Here is a 25,274-nt window from a genome sequence, read left to right on the forward strand (position 1 = left end):
ATGTGAGCTGTGTATGAATACACCTGTGATGGGGTGAAACACCCTTTGAAGTGAAACACCACTCGCACCTAACTCCCATTATCCCTGTCATGGCAGCAGTTCACACCTCACCATGGAAACCATCTAGCTGCCAGGTGACAATTGAATACTTTCAGAAAAGCCTCCAGAGTGTTTAGGCAGGCAAAATGGTAATTCTGAAGTACCTTGTCTGTAATAGTTGAAGGGAATTCTACTTTACCATTAATTTGTATTTTGTGTAACTATTAAAGAGTTCTTTAAATAGTTCTCTGAGTTACCTGTCCAAAATTGGCATTATAAAGTGTTATAAGTTGTAATTAATGTAACTAGTTGCTACAGGCAACGTTTAGAAAGTTTATATGCTGTTTACAAAGTTTTACAGTGGCCAGGTACTGAAACTGGCCACAAGACGGCCTTCTGCCCACCTGGGGCGACGTGTGAATGACTCCTAGGACAGGTAATAATAGAGGCCTACCGTTCGCGCAGCTATTACCTACATCTTGGAAGGAAGCCATGCTGTGTGTTAACCCAAAAGGCGAGCTTCAAAGGGGAAGCCACCTTTGAAGGGCAAATTGTACCCACACTTGAGAGGGGCTGCTCTTTCGTTCGGGTTGACATTTTGGCGACGGACAGAGAGGAGGAAACACTGGCGAAATGATTTCCTGAGGGCGTGTAGCCCATAGATAGACACACCTCCAGGGTGGTCTACTTAGCTCTTGAGGATGAGACAGGGATTCTGCTGTCTTGAAAGTGGACAGACTGGAGCCTTCTGGGATAGCTAGATGATCAGCTTGACATGAAGTAATCAGGAGGGTGGGAACCTGGTAGCCCATTGGCTAGTGACTGCAACCTCCACTGAGGGCATTTGTAGGCATAAAAAGGCCACCCCTGACAGCCAGAACTCTGATCTCATTGGAATGGAAGAGGACCGTAGGACTACCCTGCTGCACCAAAAACCCGGCGAAGAGAGGCTGCACCGAAGCTGGACTGCAACTGATGCACTTTAGGATGGCCAAAGGAAAGGGTCTGTGCCTGCTGCTTCGTCCTCATGAAGTTGTTCCTGAGCCCCAGCCAGAAGAGACTCCAAAGGTCGGTTGGCTGACCTTCTGTTCACAGCGTGACCACAAAAGCTGAAGTAGCCTGCCTGGCAAGTTGGTAGCCGAAAGCTCCATATCTTTTCTCCTCGCCCCTGTGCAGCCTAAAGGACCCAATGTTCCAAAGTTTCACCAGAGTCTGCTGGACCCAGTAGAGTCGTCGAAGTGCAGCTAGGTTGCTCAGAAAGCAAGCTTCCGCCAAAAGGAGAAAGCCCCTGGTACTGCTGTACAGTGGCAACTAGACTTCAGCCAAACTCCAGAGGACTATGAGGGACATTGACAGCTGTGACCAGCATCGCCTCACCAAGCCCTTGAACCAATGAGTAGTCCCAGAAAGTCCCCCCCCCCCCCAATCAACCGCGCAGCATCCTTAGCATCCTGTATCCCTGGCATCAGGACCACCACAATAGAAGTCAATGGCAAGGGACCACTGACACTGGAACTAACTAGACTGGAAACTGCTTTTCACGAGGAGGTAACGTTTTGCTAGTCCCTCGGACTTGCTCCCTGCTGGATTTGGTTGCCTAAAGTAACCGAGTTTTCGGCGCTGGAACGGCGCAGACCTCGGCTCCGGGCAGGCAGCTGCCTGTCCGGAAGGCCGAGGTGTGCTCGAAGCAAGGCTTTGAGCAACAGCAACCACCTGTGATGCCACAGGGAGCCCCACGGGACTATACGGCGCGGCAGGGGTGCTATGGGTTGGTCACACAACTACACCATATAATGCACCCCATTTCCGCACAACAGATTAATCTTGTTGCACCTTCACTTCAAAAAAACTTTTTTTAAACCATGTAAATTCATCTATGTGAATAATTGATACACTAGCAAACTATAGTAAAGTGAATGTTATACTTCTGCAAACAACATCAAATGCAATAAACGTTTGTAAATGAAAAATGTGCACTGAAAGGTGTGTGTGTGTGTATGTACACACACCATATATTAGAGGTACTTTTTCTTTTGTTTATTTAACTTGCACATTGATAGCTTTTATGTCCTAAGATAATGGTCTTTTCCAACCTTTGTCAGTCTTGAAGCTGCCAGTTCTCATCCTCTATAGGGAAGTAAAGTAGTCTGATTGTCATTAACAGCACACATCACAAACTATACTCATTTCAGAACAAACTGTGCACTGTTAAAAAATTTAAAATAAATAATGTTTTTTGATCAGGACTCTAGTTTCTCACTTTTCTGATTTCCTTATCTAGCTATCAAACAGCGAGTCTGTGCAGCAGCAGATGGAGTTCCTGAACCGTCAACTCCTGGTCCTGGGAGAAGTGAATGAGCTATACCTGGAACAGTTGCAGAACAAGCGCACGCACACCACACAGGTATATATGCACTCCGTGCAGTTTCATACGCCTCATGTTTGCACCGCAAAATATAAATGTGTTCGAGGCATATGAGCTTCAGAATTCACACTGTTCCTAGTTCGACATCTGGGGTTGGGCTCGGATGCTTGCACCTTGTTGTTGTCCTGGAAGGAGTCTTTGTAATCATGAGATAGGTGACTCTTCCCTTGGACGATCGTGCGCATGGGCATCGACTCCATCCTCAGATTGTGTTTTTTCCGCCATCGGGTTCGGATATAATTTCAGCGCCCCAGTTCGGTACAGTTTTTTCCAAACCTTTCGACGCGCAAACCATCGCAAACTCAAAGGTATTGTTTTTCGTTTGCGTGCCTTTCAGCGTGCTAACTCGCATACTCTATTCCGGTCGTCCACGCAGGCCGCTGGGCCTATCGACTCCATTCAGGCCTACGGGTAATGGAAAGGACTCCATTTAAAAAATGCCCCCAGTGTGGAGCTAAATTCCCACACAGTGACCAACACAAGGTCTGCAACCTCTGTCTCTCGCCCAAGCACGAGGAGAAGAATTGCCAAGCCTGCGCTTCCTTCCGTTCCAAGAAGACTATCCGTGATCGCCGGGCTCGACGACCCATTATGGCGCAACAGGCTGCTCCCGTACCAGAGGACATCTTCGATGAAGGCCCCAACGTCCCAGAGGCAGAGGATTTGGAGGATCTCGACATCGTATCCGAAGCCGATGACTCAGATGACCACATCACTTCAGGTCAGTGAGTGAGTACAACTGCCCCTGTCCCAACCCCACTCGAAAAACAAAAGGCTCCGGTCAAGACTTCGCCTGAAGGCCCTAGTCGCGACCGAAAGAAAACTTCAGAAGCCCTGCCCCCGGGCCCAGCTCTAAAGACAAAGGAGAAGCCTTCCGGCAGCTCGGGACCGAGCAAGCAGCACGTCGGTGCCCCAAAAAAAGTCTGCACCGAAAGCGGGAGCACATCCTACTCCCGCGGTCTCCAAAAAGGCCTCGGCACCGAGCACCTCGGCACCTGAAGAACAAAAGACCTTGGATCCAAAGGCGCCTCCAAAACCTTCGGATCCGAAAAAGATTTCGGGCACACCGCCGAAGCCGAAGGACACAAAAACCCCTTCTAAGGCTCCTGATCAGAAATCTAAACCACGTTCGGAACCGAAAAAATCGGCGGCGAAAGCTATCATCGAAGAGGAAGAACTATTTCTGCCGGATCCCATCGATCTGAAACTAAAAACTCTCCATGTGGACCCTAAGACAGGCCATATTTGTCAGCATTCCACACAAGAGGAAATTAGACACCCCACACATCCCTTAGGTGCCTGTGAAGAAAAGAGACTGTACAACTTCACCTTTAAGATCCTCTTCTTCTGTTTATCCTACTAAGCCTTTCTCTTTTCTAAAGTCTCCCATATTCCCCCATATTCACCACCACCACAGGATGATGATCACTTCCACTTCCACAGCTCTAGCATACCCCAATACAGCCAGGATAGCTAGTATGCAAACCCTCATCACAAAATGTCAACTCCAACGTTCTATCCCAGCTCGAGTCTTTATGCTGATCATAGGAATGATGGCCTCTTGCATTTTCATTGTGCCTCATGCAAGACTTCATGTGCGCCTTTTACAGGAATCCTTAGCACGTCAGTGGCCCCAGGCTCAAGGTCAACTTACAGATCTGGTGTTGGTGGACAGCCGCACACATCGCTCTTTGCAGTGGTGGAACACACAAAACCTTTCCAAAAGGTGGCCGTTCCTCGTGTCAATTCCACAGATAGTGCTAACAGCGGACCCATCACTCACCGGCTGGGGAGCCCATCTCCTAAACCACACAATTCAGGGCAGGTGGACCACTCAACAAAAAGTGCTCCACATCCATCACCTAGAATTAATGACAATATTTCTAGCGTTAGTCATTCCAAGCAAATCTTCTCAACAAGACTGTCCTTGTCCGCATGGACAATATGACAGCAGTGTATTACATACAGAAACAAGGAGGAACACATTCTTTGCAGCTGTCTCATCTAGCGCAAAGCATATGGAGATGGGCCATTCCACAGAACATATATCTTCTGGCAGAACATCTGCCAGGAGTGAACAATCCGATTGCGGATCTGTTAAGTCGTCCGACTCAGAAGATACATGTGAGAAAGTGCCATCTTTCTTGCATGGTATGCCCCCACTTTTTGCTGAATTGCTGAATGTACTTTGACTGAGTGTGCCCTGGACTCCTGCCAATCAGGTGCCCAGGGCCTATGTTCCTTCCCTAAAACAAACCAAACCCAAATTGGCAAACCTTGGCCACATGTCAGCCCCTGGTAAATGGTACCTTAAGTACCCAGGACTTTGTGACCCAGGAAGGCCTCTAAGAGCTGCAGCACTCCTTGTGCCACTCTCAGAGGCCCTGTACCCTTACACACACACTCTGCCTTTGCAGGCTGAGTGTTTGGGTGCAAGACAAAAACAAAGTCGACATGGCACACATCCCTGTGTGCCATGCCCATCACATACACTGCCATGGCATACATCAGTCACCCCTCTAGCTGGGTGCCTTATGCCAATGGTGTGGGCACAGGAGCAAGAGCCCTGTGCCCCTACAGTGCCCAGGTCCATTCCTGAGCCCTGTAAGTGCAGTGCTGCCATTTAAAGAGTACATGGTGCTGGGAGCTCGTCAAACACGAGCTCCACAGCACCATAATGGCAACACTAAAGACTGGGAAGTTTGGTGTCAAACTTCTCAGCACATTAAACCCACACTGATGCCAGTGTGGGATTTAATGTACCCAGCACCCCAGAGGGCATCTTAGAGGTGCCCCCTCGAACCTAACCTACAAATCCACGTCTGCTCTGAGGCTGCCTAGGCTGCCACCCAGCAGACATGTTGCTGGACCCCTGGGTAGGAGAGCCCCTGCTCTCCTGGTCCTGCAACAATGCACATCCTGGGCGAGGTGGTAAATCTCCTCCCCCAGGATGGGCAGGGGGAAGCTTCAAAGGCATGCCGCCTCTGTGAGCTTCCCCAGGCCCCTGCAACCCCCCACTCTGGCGGGAAGCTTTGGCCGGAAACCTTAAATAAGGACAGGGGATGTGCCAGCCTGCCAACCCCACCCCTCAGGTGGGGGAGGCGAGGTGAAGCACATCTCCGGGCTCTCGCCATCTTGCAGATGGGGAGCCCTACCCTATCAGGACTAGGCTACTGCCCCCCTCCCACAGGCGAGAGGCAGGATAGGGGGTGTACCCACCCCAGGACGGGGACCCATTGGTCCCTGCCCTTCACCTACCTGTAACGCCCCTAAATCTAGTATTTAGGGGCACCCTGAACCTTCCTTCCCCAGATTCCAGATTCCAAACTACGAAGAGCAAGAAGAAAGAAGACCTGCCCTGCAGCTGCTGAAAAGAGGAAGACACCAACTGCTTTGGCCCCAGCCCTACCGGCCTGTCGACCCTCGAACCTGCTCCTGCTCCAGCCCGGCATCTCTTGTGGCTAGCAACCTCACCAACCTCGGAGGACCTGGCTACCTTTTGGCTCTAAGCCCCTGGGACTCCCATGAGTAGAGGCTCTACTCGAAACCTATCTCTAACCCCTGGCAGCAGCCCGGAACCACGAACCCAGCACACTGCACCAGCCGAGCCTGGCCAGTACCGGAGTGAACAAAGACCCTGAGGACGACCCCACGGCGACTGTGACCCCGAGTCCGGCACCCAAGGACCTCCCTCGACATTCCTGAAGAAGCCTGCAGCCTCAGAACCAGGTGCCCCCCAACTGCGATCAACAGAGGGTAAGATTTCCCGACACCTAAAGGCACCCCTGCACGCAGCACCCCACGGCCCCCTGTGCCCAATCCCGGGGTACCTACCTATCCTCCAACTACCCAACTTAACCTCTCGAAGTGGTGGTGGCACCTGAAGAGTCCTCGTCCCCGAGCTTGCAGTCTTTTTCTTAATAGGAGATTTCCCATTGAAATCCATTGAGTGCCCGAAGGCTCAAAAGCACTCTGCACCCAGCTGCCCGAGTGGCCCTGGCAGTGAAAACTCTACTCCTTCCTACTTCCCCACTTGCCCTGAGAAAGTGACCAGGAGCCCAGCTCCCACAGCCGCGTGGCTTGCCAGTCAGCAGCCACCAAACAAGGGCCCCCCTATCCCTCATAAGATAACATTGGGCCTAACTCTCTCTGCATCCGGCCGCCCTAGAGCCGCTGAGGGTGAACCAACTGTACCTACCTGACCCTGGGAGACCCCGCAGTCTGTGCCCAGAACCTCAACTCTGCCAGTCGAGTACTTACCCTTAAACCGCAAACTCTATTTTCCTCATAGGGTAACATTGGCTGGCTTTTTCCTTTTTCTTCTATGTGTGGACTTTTCAAATCTTCAAATACTCACCAAAAATAAGCCGAGTGACAAAAACGAATTTACTCACCTGTGCTTAGGTGAGCTCCCAGTGCTGGATCTTGGTGCCCAGCACTGACTCTGAAAAATCTCTACAACTGTACTTACCCTTAACTCCATTTTCTTCCATAGGAAACCATTGACTGTTTTTCTGTGAAATTTCTTCTAAGTGTCGATTTCTGCAATCTTTAAATATTCTTCAAAAATCGTATAATATCTGAAAACGTAATTGCTTACCTGTTTTGGATAAAGGTCCCAGTACTGAGTCTAGGCAACCAGTACTGGATTACAAAAGTAACGAGAACATACTGTACCTGTAACCTGCATTTTCTTCCATAGGGAATCATTGATTGTTTTCTCTGAAATATTTTCGAAGTGTCAACTTTTAAAATATCTAAATATTAGTTAAAAATCATTACAGTACTTAAGTCGACTTTCATCACTTGATTCTGAAAACTGACCCAGGACTGAATCTAGGATCCAGTCCTGGAATTCCAAAAGTAATCTAAAAAGTAATCTGTTGCAAATAACTTGAATTTACCATTGAGCTCAATGTATTGTTGTGTTTAAAAATAGAGTTGCCTACTGCAACCACTTGTAACTGTTTACTAAAGTCTATTGCATATTGCAAGAGTATTTATATGAAACATCTACTGTTGAGAAAGTATATTTTAACTCCAAGTGTTGGTTCTAAAATAAAACAAGCATATATTTTTTATATATAAACCATTGGCCTAGAGTTCAGTTATTGAGTGTGTGAAACCATTTGCTGACTGAGTGTGTACAACAAATGCTTTACACTGTCCTCTGGTACTGCCTTACTGCTCGACCAAGCTACCACTTTAGAGAGTAAGGTTATACCTAACTTTAACCTCTGTCAAACCCTGGGGGACTGTGGACTCTGTACACCCTGTACCTATTAAGGAACAGTATATACAGAGCCGCTTTCTCACAATACACGAATGGGAACTTCTTCCGCATGTTTTTCAGCCCTTTTTCCAGATGTGGGGCCACCCAGACATAGATCTGTTTGCCACACGTGCAAACGCAAAATGCCCAACCTTCGCCGCCAGGTTCCCACACCCGTTGTCCAAGGGCATTGCGATATGGATGAACTGGTCAGGTAGATTTGCGTACGCTTTCCCGCCACTCTTGCTCATTCCGCTAGTAGTACGCAAGCTCAAACAGTCTCTCAAGATGATCCTAGTTGCTCCCACATGGGCACGGCAACCATGGTTCACAACACTCCTCGAACTCTCAGTAGTTCCACATCAAAAACTACGACTGAACATTATTAAAGAAGCCAGACGCCCCACTATTAGAGCTTGCTATGCAGATAAATGGAAAAGATTAGTCATTTACTGCAATAACAACAAAATTGACCCGCTAGATGCTTCAATTCAGAACATCATTTGCTATTTGCTGCATCTACAAAGATGCAATCTGGCATACTCATCTATAAGATGGAATTGCCAGGTGGATAGTTAAATGCATTCAAATATGGTACCAGAAAGCCAAACGCAGATTGACAATTCCCCCTAGAGCGCACTCAACACGCAAACTAGGGGCATCCATGGCATTCTTAGATAACATTCCCCTAGAAGACATTTGTAAGGCAGCAACAGGGTCTACCACACACACACACCTTCACACACCTTCACCAAACACTATTGTGTAGATGTGCAGGCAAAGCAGCAAGCTTCTGTAGGCCAGGCTGTTCTTAAGACACTTTTTTAAACCTCTGCAACTGATGCAGGTGACCACAGCTAGGGGAGATACTGCTTTACAGTCTATGCACAGTGTGAGTTCTGCAGCTCATATGCCTCAAACGGAAAATGCTACTTACCAGTATGCATCTGTTCTTGGCATGTAGAGCTGCAGAATCTCACACGCCCACCCACCTCCCCGGAACCTGTATCTGTTCCAGTGTTATCTTACTTAGATACATTCACATGGACATCTTTCTGTTTCTTACAAACTCCATCATTTCCCATCATGATGAAAAACAATCTGGAGTCGATGCCCATGCGCACTATCGTCCAAGGGAGGAGTCACCTATCTCGTGACTACAAAGATTTCTTCAAAGACAACAAGGTGCAAGCATCCGAGCCCAACACCAGATAGTGATCTGTGCACAGTGTGTGATTCTGCAGCTTTACATGCCAAGAACAGATGCATACTGCTAAGTAGCATTTTCCATATCCACACAAAGCGTGGAAGATCCACAAATCACCCTGGCTGGGTGAGAGGGAAAGCAAAGGGTACCGCGTATATTGTTTTGCAAGTTCAGCAAACATTTCATATGCACCTACATTTCTCTGCCTGCTCCTTGCATGGCCAAAGTAAGGGCAATGTTTGACATTTAGTGCAGTTCTTATAGATGATTTGCTTTACTTGGCACCTTCTTAACACCAGTGAACAGCAATTTGGTAGGTGCTATTTTGTGATTTGCTGATTCACCTGGTACTTTGTAGCTATGCACTTGATAGAGAACCCCTGGAAGCACAGGCAGCACCCAGCTAAGCCTTCCCAGTGCCCACTCCCAATTGCCCCAGTGCTAGTGTAGTCATTTGTGATTTGTTCTAGGTGCAGGCGATTTGTTGCCTCCTTGCTATTCTAAGTAAAACCACTATCTGTGTAATGACAAGTTAAAGCATCGGCTTCCTGTTCTCTCTAGTCTGGAGCCTTCTGGTGTTAATGTTCACTACTCATGATCCCCTTTTTCTAGGCCATTCTTGAATCTCACTTCTTGCCTCACCGCCAGGCCCCTACTTTTTCTGTTCCTCTGTAGTCCTTTAAAAGGAACAGATTTAAACATGAAGTCCTCAAATGTGGCGCGCATGGTTTGCTTTCAGTGCGCCCTTGTACTTAAAACCACTTGCCTCCTGCACTGTGCATGTGCCACAGCAACCTGCCTCACATCTATTAAAATGGGACACCGCACAGGGTGTGGAGGCCCTGCGTCTAACTCTTGTGCTTCTCCAGAAGTAAGCTAGCAAGTGGTCCTTGGTGTCGTGCCCCTCAGTTCTTGTGTTTGAACCACTTCTTTTCTTCAGTCGGCACCTGCACCCAAGTTGGCTGCAACAACCTAGTAAATGATCTCTTTGTTCATGAACAAGTAGCTTCATTCGTGACTCTGTTGTGCATTTGTTCAGCTGTGTTTGATTTTTTTCCTTCACATAGGAGATGGAAATGCTGAAACTTACCTTCCAGAACGAGAAGGACCAGGCCGAGTTTCGTCTTGCAAAGCAAAGTCAGAGCCTGGAAAGCGCCCAGAGGGGAATAGCGGAGATGGAGGCCTATGTGGCAAAGAAGGAGCTCCTGCTACTGGAGCAAAAAAAATACCTGGAGGATGTTAAGAGCATGGCCAGGTTAGGAATGCGCAGGCCACATGGCCAGGTTAGGAACGTGCAGCACACATGGCCAGGTTAGGAACGCGCAGCACACATGGCCAGGTTAGGACTGCGCAGCACACATGGCCAGGTTAGGACTGCGCAGCACACATGGCCAGGTTAGGAACACGCAGCACAAATGGCTCTATTAAGGGTTGGAACCCCTCCACTTTCCAGTGCAGTATTTTTGCAGATGTCTGCCAGCAGTTGCGGGGTGGGCAATTAATACTGTTTAACAACCTGAACAGTAGGCAGTTGCACTTAATTCTGTTTTAAGAGATTGGGATGGTGTGTGAGGGGTAGAGCAGCTTCATGGTTTGTCCTTATCTTACCTTTTTGTGTCCGAGCAGGGGGCAACTGGAGGCTGTAGAGAACAAGTACAAGGCTCAGCGACGGATCACACAGGCACTTGAGGCGGAGATCCTGGGACTTTACAGCCGTCTAGAGAAAGAGGGACCGAAGCAAAACCCCAACGAGGAGAAAGCAGAAGCAGCAGAGGTGGCCGAGGAACGGTGAGGCTGGAGTGTTGGGATTTGGTGAAACTGGAGGGAGAGGACTGGGTAGCACACATGAGACTTTGAGGCAGAGGGCCAGGAGCTAAGGCTATCACATGAGCTGCCTTTTGTTAATTTATTGGCTGTAGTTGAAGACTGAAAAATAAAATCACAGCTCAACAGTTTATCAGGAGTTGGCCTAACAGCTAGGGCGGTCGACCTCAAATCTGGGGAACCGGGTTCGAGTCTCGATAAGGACGCGCAACATCCTGTGCAAATCACTTAATCTCCCAGTGGTTAACAAAAGTGAATGTGCCGTCATGTAACGCAACTGGTGCTTGTGTAAAGCGCTCTGATACCCGATACCTTCGTGTCAAGTACGCGCTGTATAAAAAAAAAAAATCCATCCATTAAGAGGCCTTGTTCCATTAGGTTACATACATTGATTACATAAGCATTGCCAGTTCAAATAACTTGTCTATTTCAATACCTAGGATGGGTTCTTTCAGTCCCTACAGGTGTCAGAGGGCCTTCACCTACAAATCTGGGAGTGTCAGATAAAACCCATTCTCCACATTCATGTCCCATCCTTGCCCCCTCTAGGAACCCTGCTCCTGGAGCAGGGCCCATACTTCTATTGCGCCTTCTATTCCTTATTATGGTTGGCATTTGATGCACCGGCACTCACCCCCTTGAGAGCTCCGATGTGTCTGGCTGTGGCTGTTCTGATGGACACTTCTAGCTGCAGATGCCTAGTGTTTTTACTCCATCAGCTTTCAAGTCTTCGACAGGCCCCAGATTGGATCCAGAATAGATCTTGTGCACTGACAGCTGGCGCCGCGGGTCGAACTTAACTTGGATATCCTTCCTGCATATAGCGTAACAGAATAGTACACATTACAATATATTTGCAGTGTCTCACCAAAGTTTAAAAGGTGTCCTTCTTACCACTAAGTTTCTCTCTTACCCTACAATGTCTGTGTGTGAATATTGGGGCCGAAACATGGCTGCAGGTTATGTGATAAGGCCACCTGAATGCTAAGGCCATCCAGAAGCAGCAAGAAAGTGTGTGTTTTTTAAAAATGTTTATTTGTAGGCATGGGCCCACAACAAATGCCAGCACTGCCACTACTCTAGGTCCCACTCCACATTCTCTTTTGTAAAGTCTCCTAAGTGGGCCGATAACAAAGACCAGCTGTATTGCAGGAAGGACCCCAAGAAGGAGTCATCTGCTTCTCTGCATCACTCCCACTTGAGGGAGGTCTTCGAGTCGAAGGCGTTGTTCCCCAGCTCCATCCTACCTTTTAGTCCTCGAAGTCTTTTTGGAGGAGATGCAGATGGCTGCTGGTTTCAGCTCGGCTCACAGCTCTTATGCACCAAGCCCATCCCTGGAACCGGCCAACACTGCTTTACCCCCTTCTGATGCTGTTCTGGCTGTACCTCAAAGATCTTGCCCGTTGCTCTGCACTCTGAGCCAGTGCAAAATCCATGCTCAATACATCTGGTGCCGATTTTGTTTTCAGAAGGTGTCTCTTTCCGTAAAACACAAAGGCCTTTGTATTCAGGGCTAGGGAACACTATGTTTGTGGTATATGTAGCTGTAGGTACACATGATGTACATAATCCTGCGATATCATTTTGGGCTCAGACTCCTTTAAGGAGTCTTCGAGTCACAAGGTCTAGTGACTCCACATATTGCAGGTAATGCACATGGGCATCGGCTTCATCGTTCGATTGTTTTTTTTCCCCCACCGTCCGGTTCAGATATGTACTTACTGAGCTCTGGGTCGACGCCTTGTGTTGGTCTTGCTGGTCCCATTCGGATCCTTTAGACTTGTTTGTGTAACAATAGTCGCACCTTCTCTTCAGCTCAAAGCTTTGCTCTCTCTCATTCAGTTGCACGACCAAGACTTCTCCACACCCCACTCGGTGCTGCAGCCATCCAGGACATTCTCTGCAGTTCGACGCCCAAGAATTTTACATCCGTGATGAAAAGGATTCCATTGTAAAACTGATCAAAATGATGCGCTAAGTATGTGTAGCCAGCTTCTAACGGAAAAAGCATGTACATGGACCCTTGATGTCAAACATCTTCCAAAAACTCTCAGACCATAAGCCTGTATTATTATCCCTGCAAATTCCGACATATACCCCTCCGCCCTTCCTTTGGCGCTTTAATGCAACGGCACTACTAGACCCACTTTATAACCAGACAATTCACACAGCGATAGAAGATTACTTTGCCACCAATAAGACATCGGTAGACCGCGCGGGCACCCTGTGGGAAGCCTTTAAGGCGACAATACGAGGAGTCTGCATCAGCACAACGGCTGGTATCCTTAAGGATATCTGCACCCAGTTAGCACAATGTGAAAAACGCATCAAAACCTTAGAGGCAAAATATGATGATACACACAGCGCGGACATATTGAGTGCTATCAGAGACAAAATAAGCACTTACAATAATTTAGCAGATGATGAGATAAAGTACACATAACCAGACGCCACACAGCGCGTAGGATGGGAGAGGGAGGTAGGCCAGGCCGGATACTTGCGCAACAAATACGTATGGAACACAAACAATATACTGTTTTACGAGTGGTGGATGACACTAATACGGAACACTATGACACGGCTGGCATACTATAAACATTTATGAACAGTTATATGCTTCACGGGACACAGCACACGCACAAGAGATTCTAGACAATATTGCATTAGTGTGGCTATCGGACGACCACCGTGAATTCCTTGCGCAGCCAATAACCATAGAAGAAGTACAAGTTGCTATTAAGTCACTTCCCAATGGCAAAACTCCAGGCCCGGATGGCTATACAGGAGAATTCTATAAGGCATACTCGGACCTACTTAGCCCATATTTGTTGGCAATGTATGATGAAGCATATCATGCCAAATTTCTTACCCCGACTTTGCGCGAAGCGCTCATGGTTGCTTTATTAAAACCGGACAAGAACCTGCAGACAGCCGAGTCCTATAGACCACTCTCTTTAACTAACACAGTAGCAAAGATCGTGGCCAAGATGATTGCGACTAGACTCCAGCCACTTATGACAACTATTATACTGCCTGATCAGGATTTATACCATCCCGCTCAACTGCACATAATTTGCGTACAATCTTCGCCCTGTTACATCAACTGAACCCAGAATTGGAGGCTGTGGTGGTACTCTTAGACGCGGCCAAGGTCTTTGATTCAGTTGCATGGGTCTATCTATTTACCATTCTTCAAAGAATTGGTCTCCAACCCATGTTGGTAAATTGGATCAAACTCCTTTATACAGACCCCACTGCCCGCATAAAGTCAATAAACACATCTCGAGCGTCATATAGATACAAAGAGGAACACAACCGGGCTGCCCGCTGTCCCCTCTGATATTTGCGATTGCCTTAGAGCCCTTGGCTTGTAAGATGCGCCAGAAATATGCATGTACAGCGTTACAATTTACGCCCTAATAGCATATCGTTACATGCAGACGACATGGTATTATATTTTAGAAACCCCGAAGTAAACCTATAACTGATAATTAGGGAATACATAAAATTTGAACGTCAATCTGTCCTGCCGATAAATTGGTCCAAGTCTGCAGTGATACCCCTGACATCAAGCACGAAGTCGCCTTCGATGGATTTCCCACTGGTGTGGCAGGAGGAGCCCATAAAATATCTAGGCAGTTGGATTCACCGAGACTCCGATCTGGTACTTCGAAGCAACTATGGCACGGTGATTGATAAACTAGAAATGCAAATAGACCGTTGGATTACATTGCCATTGTCCCTAGCGGATAGGATGTCCCTGATTAAAATGGTGATCCTGCCTTTTACTGTTCCGGTACAACCGGGTGCACTGGGATGAATGGCAGAGCTTTTTCTGCACCTCCCGGACCAGTACAAAAAAAGGACAGGAGCTTGTAGCAGAGGACAAGCTCCTCTCCAATACCAATATTCAATGTGCCCTCGATGCTGCTGGAATTGCAGCTCGCTGGATGAATTAAAGTGTCCTCCTTTGCCATCACACCTGGCTGCACGTTTCCGGCTTCAACCTGGAAGTCCGACAGCGTTGGCTGTGGGGCTTCCATCATCAACCTGCCTTTCGATGGGGCGCACTTCTTTGGACCGCAGGTTGGCCAAATGATCAAAGAGAAAGGACACTGTAGTGCACCCATTGCCTCTGCGGTATCAAACGCCTTCTACCTGTGGTTTCTTTCGTCAGTCCCAGTACCACAGATGCTCCAAGACCACCTCTCCTGAAGTAACGACTTCTTTCCAGAGACAGCAAATGCAGCAGACCTCTCCCCGGGGCTGCTATAATGGGTGATATAAGGGCAATAACACCAGGAGCCGGAGCCACCAAGCGGGCCAAAGTTGCAAGAAAAGCCCCCCCACCCCGGCCGCTTCCCAACGACCAAATAACATCTGTCTGATGGGTCCTCAACATCATCAGCAAAAGTTACTGCTTGGATCTCACAAACTCACCATCAGGCATCCCTCCCCACAAACACACCCTCGCCCCAGAACATCAGTGCCTCCTTCAAGAGGAAGTGGGGGGCACTTGTTCGAAAAGGGGCCATAAAGCTTGCGCCGCTCCACCACGGCAAGGGAGTGTACTCCCTGTACTTTCTCATTCCCAAGAAAGAGGGATCCCTCTGGCCATACTCTACCTCGTGCCCCACAATGAATGCATCCCATCGGAGCACTTCCACATGGTGACACTCGAGGATGTCATCACACTACCTAAAGCAAGGTGGCTTAATGACCACCCGCAACTTGAAGGACACCTACTTCCACATCCCCATCCATCCTGCACATTGCTGGTTCTTCCACTTTGTGGTAAGTGGCCACTATTATCAGCTGGAAATGCTGCCACTAGGGCCACCACAGTCCCCACAGTGTTCACAAAGTGTCTTGCCGTTATAGCCAATTTTCTCAGGAGGAACGGTGTCCATGTCTTCCCTTACTTAGACAGCTGGCTGATCAAGAGCACAACCGAATGGAAGTGCTTGGCGCAAACACTGGCCACCATAGACCTCCTCTAAGGCCTAGGATTTACCATCAATACCGCAATACCGTACTCAACTCTGTCATCGGGAACGCCTACTGCAGCCCTACAAGTGTGTAAGCTTCCCTAGCGCTGCTCTCCTTTTTTTCAGCCAGGATGTCATGTAACAGTCAGGACCGTCATGCGCTGTCTCGGCATGATGGGCTCTTGCGTCACCATAATTTACCCCACGCCAGTTTACACATGCATCTGTTGCAGAAGTGCCTAGCTGCAGTGTGGTTACAATCAGTGTGCCTGGGAGGACCTAATGTTGTTATGGGGCTGCACTCCTTTATCTCTGCAGTGGTGAAACATCCACCTGTTGCAAGGCCGGCCCTTTCTTGACCCAGTGGCCCAGGTGACCATCGCCACAGATGCCTCCCTGAACGGATGGGGGCGCACTCATAAGATATGACCTTCCAAGGAATGTGGGCACCCAGCAGGGTCGCTACATCTACTACCTGGAGCCGCTGGCCATCCAGCTAGTCTTTAAAGCGTTCCTCTGTCACATACATAAATGGTAGTCCTCATTCGCACACACAACGTGATCCCCATGTTTTACCTACAGATGCAGGGCGTGCACTCTCTCCACAGATGTCTGTGCTAGCCCAGAGAATTGGGCTGTGGGCACTCTACCACAGAGTTTCCCTACTGGTGAAGTTCCTACCATCAGCTGACCTGCTTAGCAGGATGCAGCAACAAGTCCAAAAGTAAGATCTCCACCCACAAGTCCTACTCCCTTTGGTAGGGTTTTCCCAACATGGACCTCTTTGCCACCGCTGAAAATGCAAAAATGTTGCCTCCAGGTACACACAGACACCCCCCTCACTCCGAACCCCCCCCCCCCCCCCCCCCCCCCACACTGGCTTAGGCAATGCCCTATGGATGAAAAGGTCTAGGATATTTACCTAAAAAAACTCTCCCATCACTTCCGTTTGTGGTTCAGGAGCTTCAACAGCATCTCTCGCTCATCCTTCTAACCCCCATTTGAGCCAGACAGCCCTTGTTCACCACCCTCCTCAACCTCTCCCTAGTGACCCAAGGGAAGCTGCCCAATAGACCGGACGTTCTAGCGCAGAGCCACGGCTCACTGAGACACCCGAAATCCAAGCAGCTGAAACTTGCAATTTGTATCCAGAGATTTTTCAATTTCGCTACCTCAGCCTGCCTCCAGAGTGTATGACCATCCTGAAGGAGGCTGTGAGGCCTTCGAGAGCTTGTTATTCTGCTAAATGGAAAATATTGGTGCTTTACTGTATTCCGAGGCACATAAACCATGTCCAGGCAACCGTCCAAAACATTACCTGCTTCACTTGCAAAGGTCGTGCCTTGCGTACACCTCTCAGGCTTCATTTGGCTGCTGTCCCTGCTTACCTTCAGAACAGGAAACCCATATCGCTGTTCAGGTTTCCAGTCATAAAGAATTTGACTTTTAGAGTTGTTTCATCCAGGTGCCTCCAGCCACCTCCTGAAATGTCACCATAGTCCTCACTAGACTTATGGGCCCTCCTTTCGGGCCACTTCACTCGTGCCTTCTACAATTCCTTTCCTGGAATGTAGCTTTCCTAATGGCAATCACCTTCCTTTGAAATGAGTGAGCTTCAAGCTTATACAGTCGAAGAACCCTTCTTTAAAATCCACCCAATAGACTAGTCCTTAAGACAAATCCCAAATTTCTCCCCAAGGTGATCTCCTCTTTCCCCCAATCAGACTATTGAATACCTGATGATATTCACTCGTCCATAGTCTGTTGGAGAGAGGTCTTGGCATAATAAATGTTAAAAGAGCCCTCATGTATTACATTTACAGAATAAAACCCTTCCGGAAGACACAGCAGCTTTTTATCTTCTTTGCAAAACCACACAAGGGCTCTGCTCTTTCCCGAAGGCAGTAATTGGTTAGTCAATTGTATCCAGACCTGTTATGCTAAAGCTAAGACATTTGCATGTCCCTCCCAGCCTCTACTCTACCTGCAAAAAGGGAGCCTAAATGGACTTCTTGTGTAACATTGCAGTAGTTGACATCTGCAAAGTAGCTAAGTAGTCTACTCCACACATTCTCCAAGTATTACTGTGTGGATGTCTTAGCTCACCAACAAGCTAATGTGCCCCAGGCTGTACTTCGTATGGTTTTTCAATCTTCTGCAACATCCTCCGGCCAGCCACCGCTTGGGAGGGGGTTGATTTACAGTGTACGCACAGCATGTGTATCTACAGCTAAACATGCCACAAATAGAAAATGTTACCCTGTAAGCATCTGTTCTTGGAATGTAGTGCTGTAGATTTGCATGTGCCCATCCTCCACCCCAGAAGCCTCTACATTTTGCAGATACTTTTCTTTCTTTGCATGCTCATCATTTTCTGTATCTCTACACCACAGTTTCCATCCTCATCCGACAGTAGGAAAAACAATTTAATAATCTAATCATGGATCCTACGACCATTCACATTACTAGTAATAGATGGAGTCAGTAGACTTTGTGGTTCTAAAACGAAAGAAAACAACGTCCAAGCCCAACATTAGATTGCAGGAATATATGCACAGCATGTGAATCTACATGCTACACGTGGATGCTTACAGTGTAAGTAGCATTCTCCTTTTTTAAAGAAAAATTCCCTTTCACTTACCTTGTGCTGAAAATGTTGGTCACCTTGAGGAGATCATTGGCTTAGATTCTGACCACATTTAGATGCCAGGCATGGTATACCATGATGACTGCACTGAGGCAGGCAGCATTCTCCATCCTACTGGCACTGACACGTGTGACTGTCTCGGCCTGCAGAACACCATTGCCCTGGCTACTTCCACCAAGGTGGTATAGAGTGTTCTTCAGGGCCTACCACGAAAGATGTGGCCTCATTTACAGCAATATTGCACAAGTCTGATGAAGTTCTGGAATTACCTTTAGCAGTCGAGGAAAACCAAGCTAACGTTTTCTCAGAAATGTTGTAGTCTGCTGCCTCTTCTGTTAAGGCCTTACTTTGTTTCACGAAAGCCTGAGCTCCACCCACTATCAATTTGTAGTACTTTCGTTTGGGCTACCATTGTCTCCTAGGTCTTCGCAAAGACCGAGCTTTAGGTGCCTCTCTGCAGATTGGAGATTGTGTTACTGTACCTGGAGAATTGGTTGCTGAAGGCAATGTACCCATAGCTGGTGGCAGACCACCTTCAGAGCACAGTCTCTCCATTTGACGCAGGCTGTTCCAAGTTGAACCATGCCAGACCTACTGCCCAGTCAGCATCTCCTCCTTATCAGGGCAGAGCTGGACACTGCCTCCCTCAAGAGTTTCTTGCCTCCCCAGAGAGTTTAGGTCATTCAGGACATGATTCTGATACTTCCTCGATCCCAGACAGTCTTGCCTTTTTAATGTGCTCTGATCTTGCTAGTGCCCTAAACTCGGTTGAGCGTGCAAGCACTTCAGTGGTGTCTTTGCAAGTCACTATTCTAATGGTCATACAGGTTTCAGTCCAGCTACCATGTCATTTGAACTGCACATTTGTTGGGGAGAACCACTCTAGACACCTACCACTTCCGGAAGGGAACATTTTATGTAGTCAAGAGGTTTGATACCTGTGGTTCTTGCCCTTCTACACAGAACGTGTCTACAAACAACTTTGCTGTATTTTAAACTGAGGACAGTGCCCAGTGCAGAAAACTGGAATGATTGTAGGATGACAGCGGGTGCGTGGACCTGGACAATTGCACCTGGTTTTAGTTTGTATTTTTTTTAAACCGAGTTTTATATAGCCCAAACTTGACCCGGTATCGGGTATCAAAGCGCTTTACATAGCACCAGTTGCATTACATGAGGGCCATATTCATTTTTGATAGGCACGGAGAGATTAAATGATTTGCCCAGAATCACAGGATGTTCAGCGTCCTTGCCGAGACTCGAACCCGGTTCCCCAGATTCAAGGTCGACTTCCCTAGCCGTTAGGCCAACTTGTCTGCCTGTGGGTTAATTTGCAACATTTTGTCCTCTCATTCTATTGCATTGTACTGGCAAAGCAGACCGCTTCGGAGCACATAGTTGGTTAAATGTAAAACAAGGAGTGTTCTCGATCTGCGCAGAGTTTATAACCCAGTAGTGGCGCCCCTTGCTTTGCAGAAATGAGGCACAGGCTTGAGTAAGGTTCTTGTCCCAGGAAGCACCAGTGTTGCCCAGAGGCCCATAAAAAATAAATCCACATTTGTTGCTGCTGAAGCATGGCGTGAAAAGCCCCTGTTGCACACTCACTCCATGATAGAATCTACAGCAGCAATCTGATTATGGCCCTTTGAAAGCGCACTGCAAGAAAACCTACTCCTTTTTATAGCGTGGTTTGAAGTTTCCGGCTTGCATTAGTTATTTCGTTGCTGGGGAATCTTTCCTTAGTATTATTACAAGTATATGCTTCACACTTGGGTGCCTACTAAAGAGCGTTTATTTTGTTGCGCTTAGTGCTTAATATACATCTTGCTGTTGCTCCCATTTGATACAAATCCATGCTGAACAAGGAAAGATGAGCTTTGTTCTTGTAGCCGGAATAATCTTTCATTGGAGTGATCAGTTTAAGGGCTATCGTTATCCACAAACATTCAAAAGTGAGCTACATTTGTGGATGTAAAATTAGGCAAAGTACAACACACTACTGCAGAAGTCCAGATGCAAGTAAATGGGGCTTTCCTTAAGTAGGAGGAGACGCAAGCCTGAACTTGTGTACACGTTCACGCCTGCTATTTCAGTTTTTGATACTTCATGAGCAGCTCTGCTTTAGGGAGTTGTCCTTGTCTGGAGAGACCTTCCATGCCCTCTATGTGAGGGGAAGATTGTACTTTTGCTGTTAATTGTGTTTGTGTAAGGCAGGCATTGGCTATTTGTGTGCCATCTCTGTGAGGGAAGATGTCATTGCTGTTGGCCATGCTTTTTCTGTGCGTGTGGGCGGGTGGGGTGTGGCAGGGGATTGGGAGTGCTATAGTGCCCTCACTGTTGTCTTTGGCAGTTTGTTCTGTAATTCAGGTGTTGTCTTCTAATTTACTGATGAATTAACAGTGTTTTTATTTCCAACAGACCCGACACAGCAAGCGAGGGAGTTTCAGCTTCTACAGGGATACCCCATTCTCAAAAACCACAAAGTTTTTCCCCTGTGGCTTCTTCGATTTCAGTAAAGAATTCTCAGTTTAAGAATACTTCCCCAACTGCAAACAATTCTACCGTAAAACATTTCTCTCCGACTGCCAACAGGGAGGCGAATGGAACAAATGGGGAGGCGCGATCACCCAAGCAGCCTAGTGCGGAGAGCAGCAGAAGTAGTAGCAGAAGCAGTAGCGCAAGCAGCAGCAGCAGTGGGGGAGTGTCTCCAGAGAAGCCCCCACACCTGCCTCTAGGCTACCACAGTGACTATGTGAACGCAAAAGTGCTGCTCGAGCCCAGCTCCCGGGTGCCTTTGACCATAGGCTCGTACCCAAGTTCCAAGAGTTTCTTGGGCATGAGGGCACGAGAGCTATTTCGCAACAAGAGCGAGAGTCATTGTGACGGGGAGAGCATGGTGAACCGCAGCCTTGCTGAGGTGCCCAAACCTGAACTCTGCAGCGCAACCAGGCCACCTCTGAGCCCAGACAATCCTAGTCCACCAGCCACCACTCGGGAATCCTCAACCAGGTCATTTCATATCATGGACTACAACGAGTAGCGGGACCACAGCTAGAACTCTGAGATCAGTGTTAGTGGGCTTCAGTTGTATCCCGTTGCAGCGCTGAGCGGATGCAGATGCTCAGCTCACAATACTCTGCTGGTTTTGAGTGCTGTCTGTGCACCTAAGGAAGGTGCTTAAAGTCAACTGGAATCTCTAATCTCGTGACACTTATCTCATGTTTCCTCCTTGCGTTTTTCTATCAATTTAACCCAGCCATCATGTTTGATTCCTCGGTTGAGTTACGGAAGCGAAAATTGGTACCACCTGGCATATGGGCATGGGTTTTAACCGACATAATGTCTCAGCTGCCAACCTCCTGATTATCCTACTACTCCGGGCAACCTTTTTGCTCTTTTTGTTGTCTCCTCTTACTTGCCTTATCACCATTCACCTCCTCCACCCACACCCAACCCCTATTTACCTTATCTGAATGGGAGTATGAATGCCTTACCTTGTGTTCAGCAAGAAGTGGCAAGGGAATGTCTTCTCCAAAGGTGTGAATTATATCCTTTTTGTTTAATTGATTGAAGAATGTGGCTTTGACTTCGTGCTTTTTTGTTCCTTGGCACCCGTTATCCTGCTTGACCCATGCGATCACAAAGTTGGGAGAAGATTGTTCTGCTGAAAGTCTTCAATTTCTTTAAAAACTATTTAACAAATTTGACTAGTTTTACATTTCTGAGCAAGACACTGGTGTTCTAGGATTAAGGTAGTCTTATGAACATCCCCCACTGCTGGTCTTTGTTTCCCCACTCCTTCTACATATACACAACAATGAACAGAAACTAATATTTTCTGGGCGTGGAGGCCCCATTCACTGCCCTGTGTGTTGCAGACCAGGTGTCCTAAGATCATTCATCACTTGGGGGATAGATGAGGTTCTCTGGGAGAGAGGGTCATTTCTTTTAAGTCAGTCTGTGAAAGAGCACATGTAGCTTGCACTGGAAGAATATGTAGGGGTAACTACTTCTCCCTTTGAGTGACCTGAAATGTCTGGTGCAGTCAATCTGCAGTTTTTGCCCTGCTGGGGAAAATTAAGGATAATGGGCCCTGAGCATCGTTAGAAGGGTGATTCTTGATCAAAATAAATTCAATGACTCACTTCTCTTAACTCCATAACTCGCCATCAGCACACAGACTTGCAGAATTGTGCATTATTAGAGAGGCTTTGAGCATGCAGGCACACCGATCTTCAATTCGGATTAAGCTGTGAAAAATCGCACAATCTTAAACCAGTATTTTACATACTGTAGGGTTTGTTACCCTTTGGCCAAACAAGGACTTACTTTGTCAGTGTATTATTAAATTTACTACCTCTACATTCATGCTTGCCAGGTTGCCAGTAGTAGTCTTATTCATGTGGCCTGCCTGTGGTGTTGTAGCCAGGAACTGCAAACTGTTACAGGCTGTACTAACTCAAACGACAAACTCCTTGGCTGTGAGCCTGCTTTGACCCCCCCCCCCCCCCCGACTAGTACAACCTGAGCTCTCTTTGGTCATATTCTGGTTATTGTGGTCTCAGAAATTTGCTGCTTAGGTTCAAGATTAAGCAGCCTGTCCTTTCCCAAGCCTAAAGGGGGTTTGCTTCCTTGCTTTACTTATTGGGAAGAGCACAAATGCAAAGTATTACTGACTGCGCAGGAGCAACGCAGAAGGCATAGCGGAATCATTTTTTTTATTTTTAAGAGTCTGGTTTGCAGCAGAAGACCATGGTGGAAGTTCTGCAGCTTGTGCACTAGTTGCTGTTTGGGTGCATTATGTCCTCTGGGCCAGGGCTGGGAGCGTCTGTCATTCCTCAGCTCCCTTTCTAGTAATGGGATGCAGTCAATCCCCTGGACCAGGGTCCAGCTCCTCTGCAGCTGTATCTGCTACAATGGGTGCAGTGGGTTTTATCTTTCTACTGTACTGGATATGATGGCTATCGATGAGACAAGCTCTACATTCTAGTGGGATGGATAAGGGTGGTAGAAGTGACACTGCACCTTGCTGAGCGGACATGCCTCTGCTACCAGTTTGCATGTTCTTACAAGACACTGTTCCCTCATTGGCTCACCACGGTTAACGATGTAGGTGGTGTCCTCACAGCACCTCCCGCAGAGGCCATCCATCTTGACCCAGGACCAGACTAGGAGACTTTGAGCTTGGGGAAGGAAGGGGGGGTGTCCTGCTGCCACTGTCAGTAAAAATGGCGGCCAGCCATGAAGCATGTGGATCAGCATGTGGATCAGCTGAAAAACAGAAATGTGTTCTGGAGTTGGGTTAGGCAGTCTGTTGCAGAAAAGAGGCTGCTGTAGTCAGTCCATTTTTTATAGTTCTAATTAATTGGAGGGCACAGTCATCACCTGCAGTGCCACCTCCCACACAGATTTTTTGATGTCTCTGCAGTTACAGGTAAATTGTTAGAATTTTAGAGTGGGATAACAGATGAATACACAATGAGATGCCAAGAGATTTTCCTTGTAAACTGAATGATTTTTGTTCATCTTCTTTTGATGGGTGGGGCAGGGTGATTCTTTATCTGCCCCATAGCCCCCCCTCCCTCCACACCTGTCTGTCTCCACATCGATGTTCTCTGCCACAGTATTTAAAGCCCGCTGGACCATCCCCACAAGCAAACCACCATTTACTGACAAAGCCATTCGGTTCCCCCAGAATTAACGGTACAATGGGAAGACTGTGAAGCCAGAATATTGGGTGTGTGGTGACCTGACAAGAGAAGTCTTGCGCTGTAGAGGCGGCTGCTTTGTGTTCAACTGTGAAGAAATAAATACAATGTATTGTTTTGCACTGGTTCTGTTGTGCTTCTTTCATGACTGGGCAGGTTGGGAAATTCGGATGCTCTTGGGGTCCATTGTGCTGTTAAAACAATTCATGAATTCCAGCTGTATGTCAGGGGAGCCTGCTGCTCAGTTGTTTCAGAATGCAAACATTACTGTTCTTTGATACTTCTACCTGCAGATTCCCCTCCGTTTGACTATCCCCCAGTGCCAGAATGGGTCTGTAAACTGCAATAGCTCTTCCACACTGTTGGGTGGTATTGGCACCAGAAACAGGGCAGGTGTGACGTCATTGGAGCCATATAATGTCACCACAGCGCTCTGATGTCTGTTCCTGTTTTCTCTACCAGCATCCTGATCTGCTGGTAGTTTTTCGCATCTTCCCAATGCTTTTCTTCGACAAAAAATCTTTTGTTCAGTGGCTTTGGGTTAAGCATTTCCACTCCTGGTGTCCATCTCGGACTCCACGAGGTCTGCCTTGGGTCAAAGCATGACTCCCAAGTTGTGTGAGGAATAAGGCCTCTGGCCTACCAGGGCTATCAAGCAGGGGAGACTAAGCTCTTTATGGTATGTGCACCATGCTGTTCATGTCGTGTTCTCCTTCCTTCTTTTCTAAATAAGAGTCGGCAGCCCAAGAAGAAGAGAAAGGAGGATCATTAGCTTAGGTTATAGGGTAGGTCACCTCAATGTTCTCCACCTTCATCAGTCTTCTTTGGAGCTTCACCTGAAGCACCTCCCTGTACAGTGTCACAGCCTCTTCCGGTGGACATCTTGGCTCCTTTTCCGGCTCCTCCTCCAGGCCTAATGCCACTCCTTGCTCTGGTACCTGTTTAGAGTGATGCAGAATACCTGAGGCAGGGTGCCAACCCACCACAGTTCCTACATGCCATGATGGTGATCTTCAGCACTGTGGCAGCCCCCTCTGTGCCTGTGGACCCCATGGTTCCTTTCAGGATGCCGCTGGTGGGTTAGCCCTCTGTGCTATTCGACCCCAGATCTTTCAAGGCACGCATCCTTTGCTAGCAGGACCTACACTGGCTTGAAGCCACCTG

General features: G+C 47.8%; 1 protein-coding gene across 2 annotated transcripts in view; it reads left to right on the forward strand.

Moving 5' to 3' along the window:
• TSC1 (TSC complex subunit 1) overlaps positions 1–24,235 on the forward strand; it is a 296,095-nt gene extending 271,860 nt beyond the window's left edge. For both annotated transcript variants that reach the window (XM_085613904.1, XM_085613905.1), the window contains 4 exons: positions 2,321–2,443; positions 10,011–10,198; positions 10,570–10,731; positions 20,821–24,235. In XM_085613904.1, the coding sequence (XP_085470030.1) occupies positions 2,321–2,443; positions 10,011–10,198; positions 10,570–10,731; positions 20,821–21,442 (1,095 nt within the window). In that variant the 3' untranslated portion in view covers positions 21,443–24,235. The remainder of the gene's footprint in view (positions 1–2,320; positions 2,444–10,010; positions 10,199–10,569; positions 10,732–20,820) is intronic.
• Positions 24,236–25,274: the final 1,039 nt, after the last annotated feature.

The sequence above is a fragment of the Triturus cristatus genome, chromosome 1_2 (genome assembly GCF_964204655.1).
Source record: "Triturus cristatus chromosome 1_2, aTriCri1.1, whole genome shotgun sequence".
NCBI lineage: Eukaryota > Metazoa > Chordata > Amphibia > Caudata > Salamandridae > Triturus > Triturus cristatus.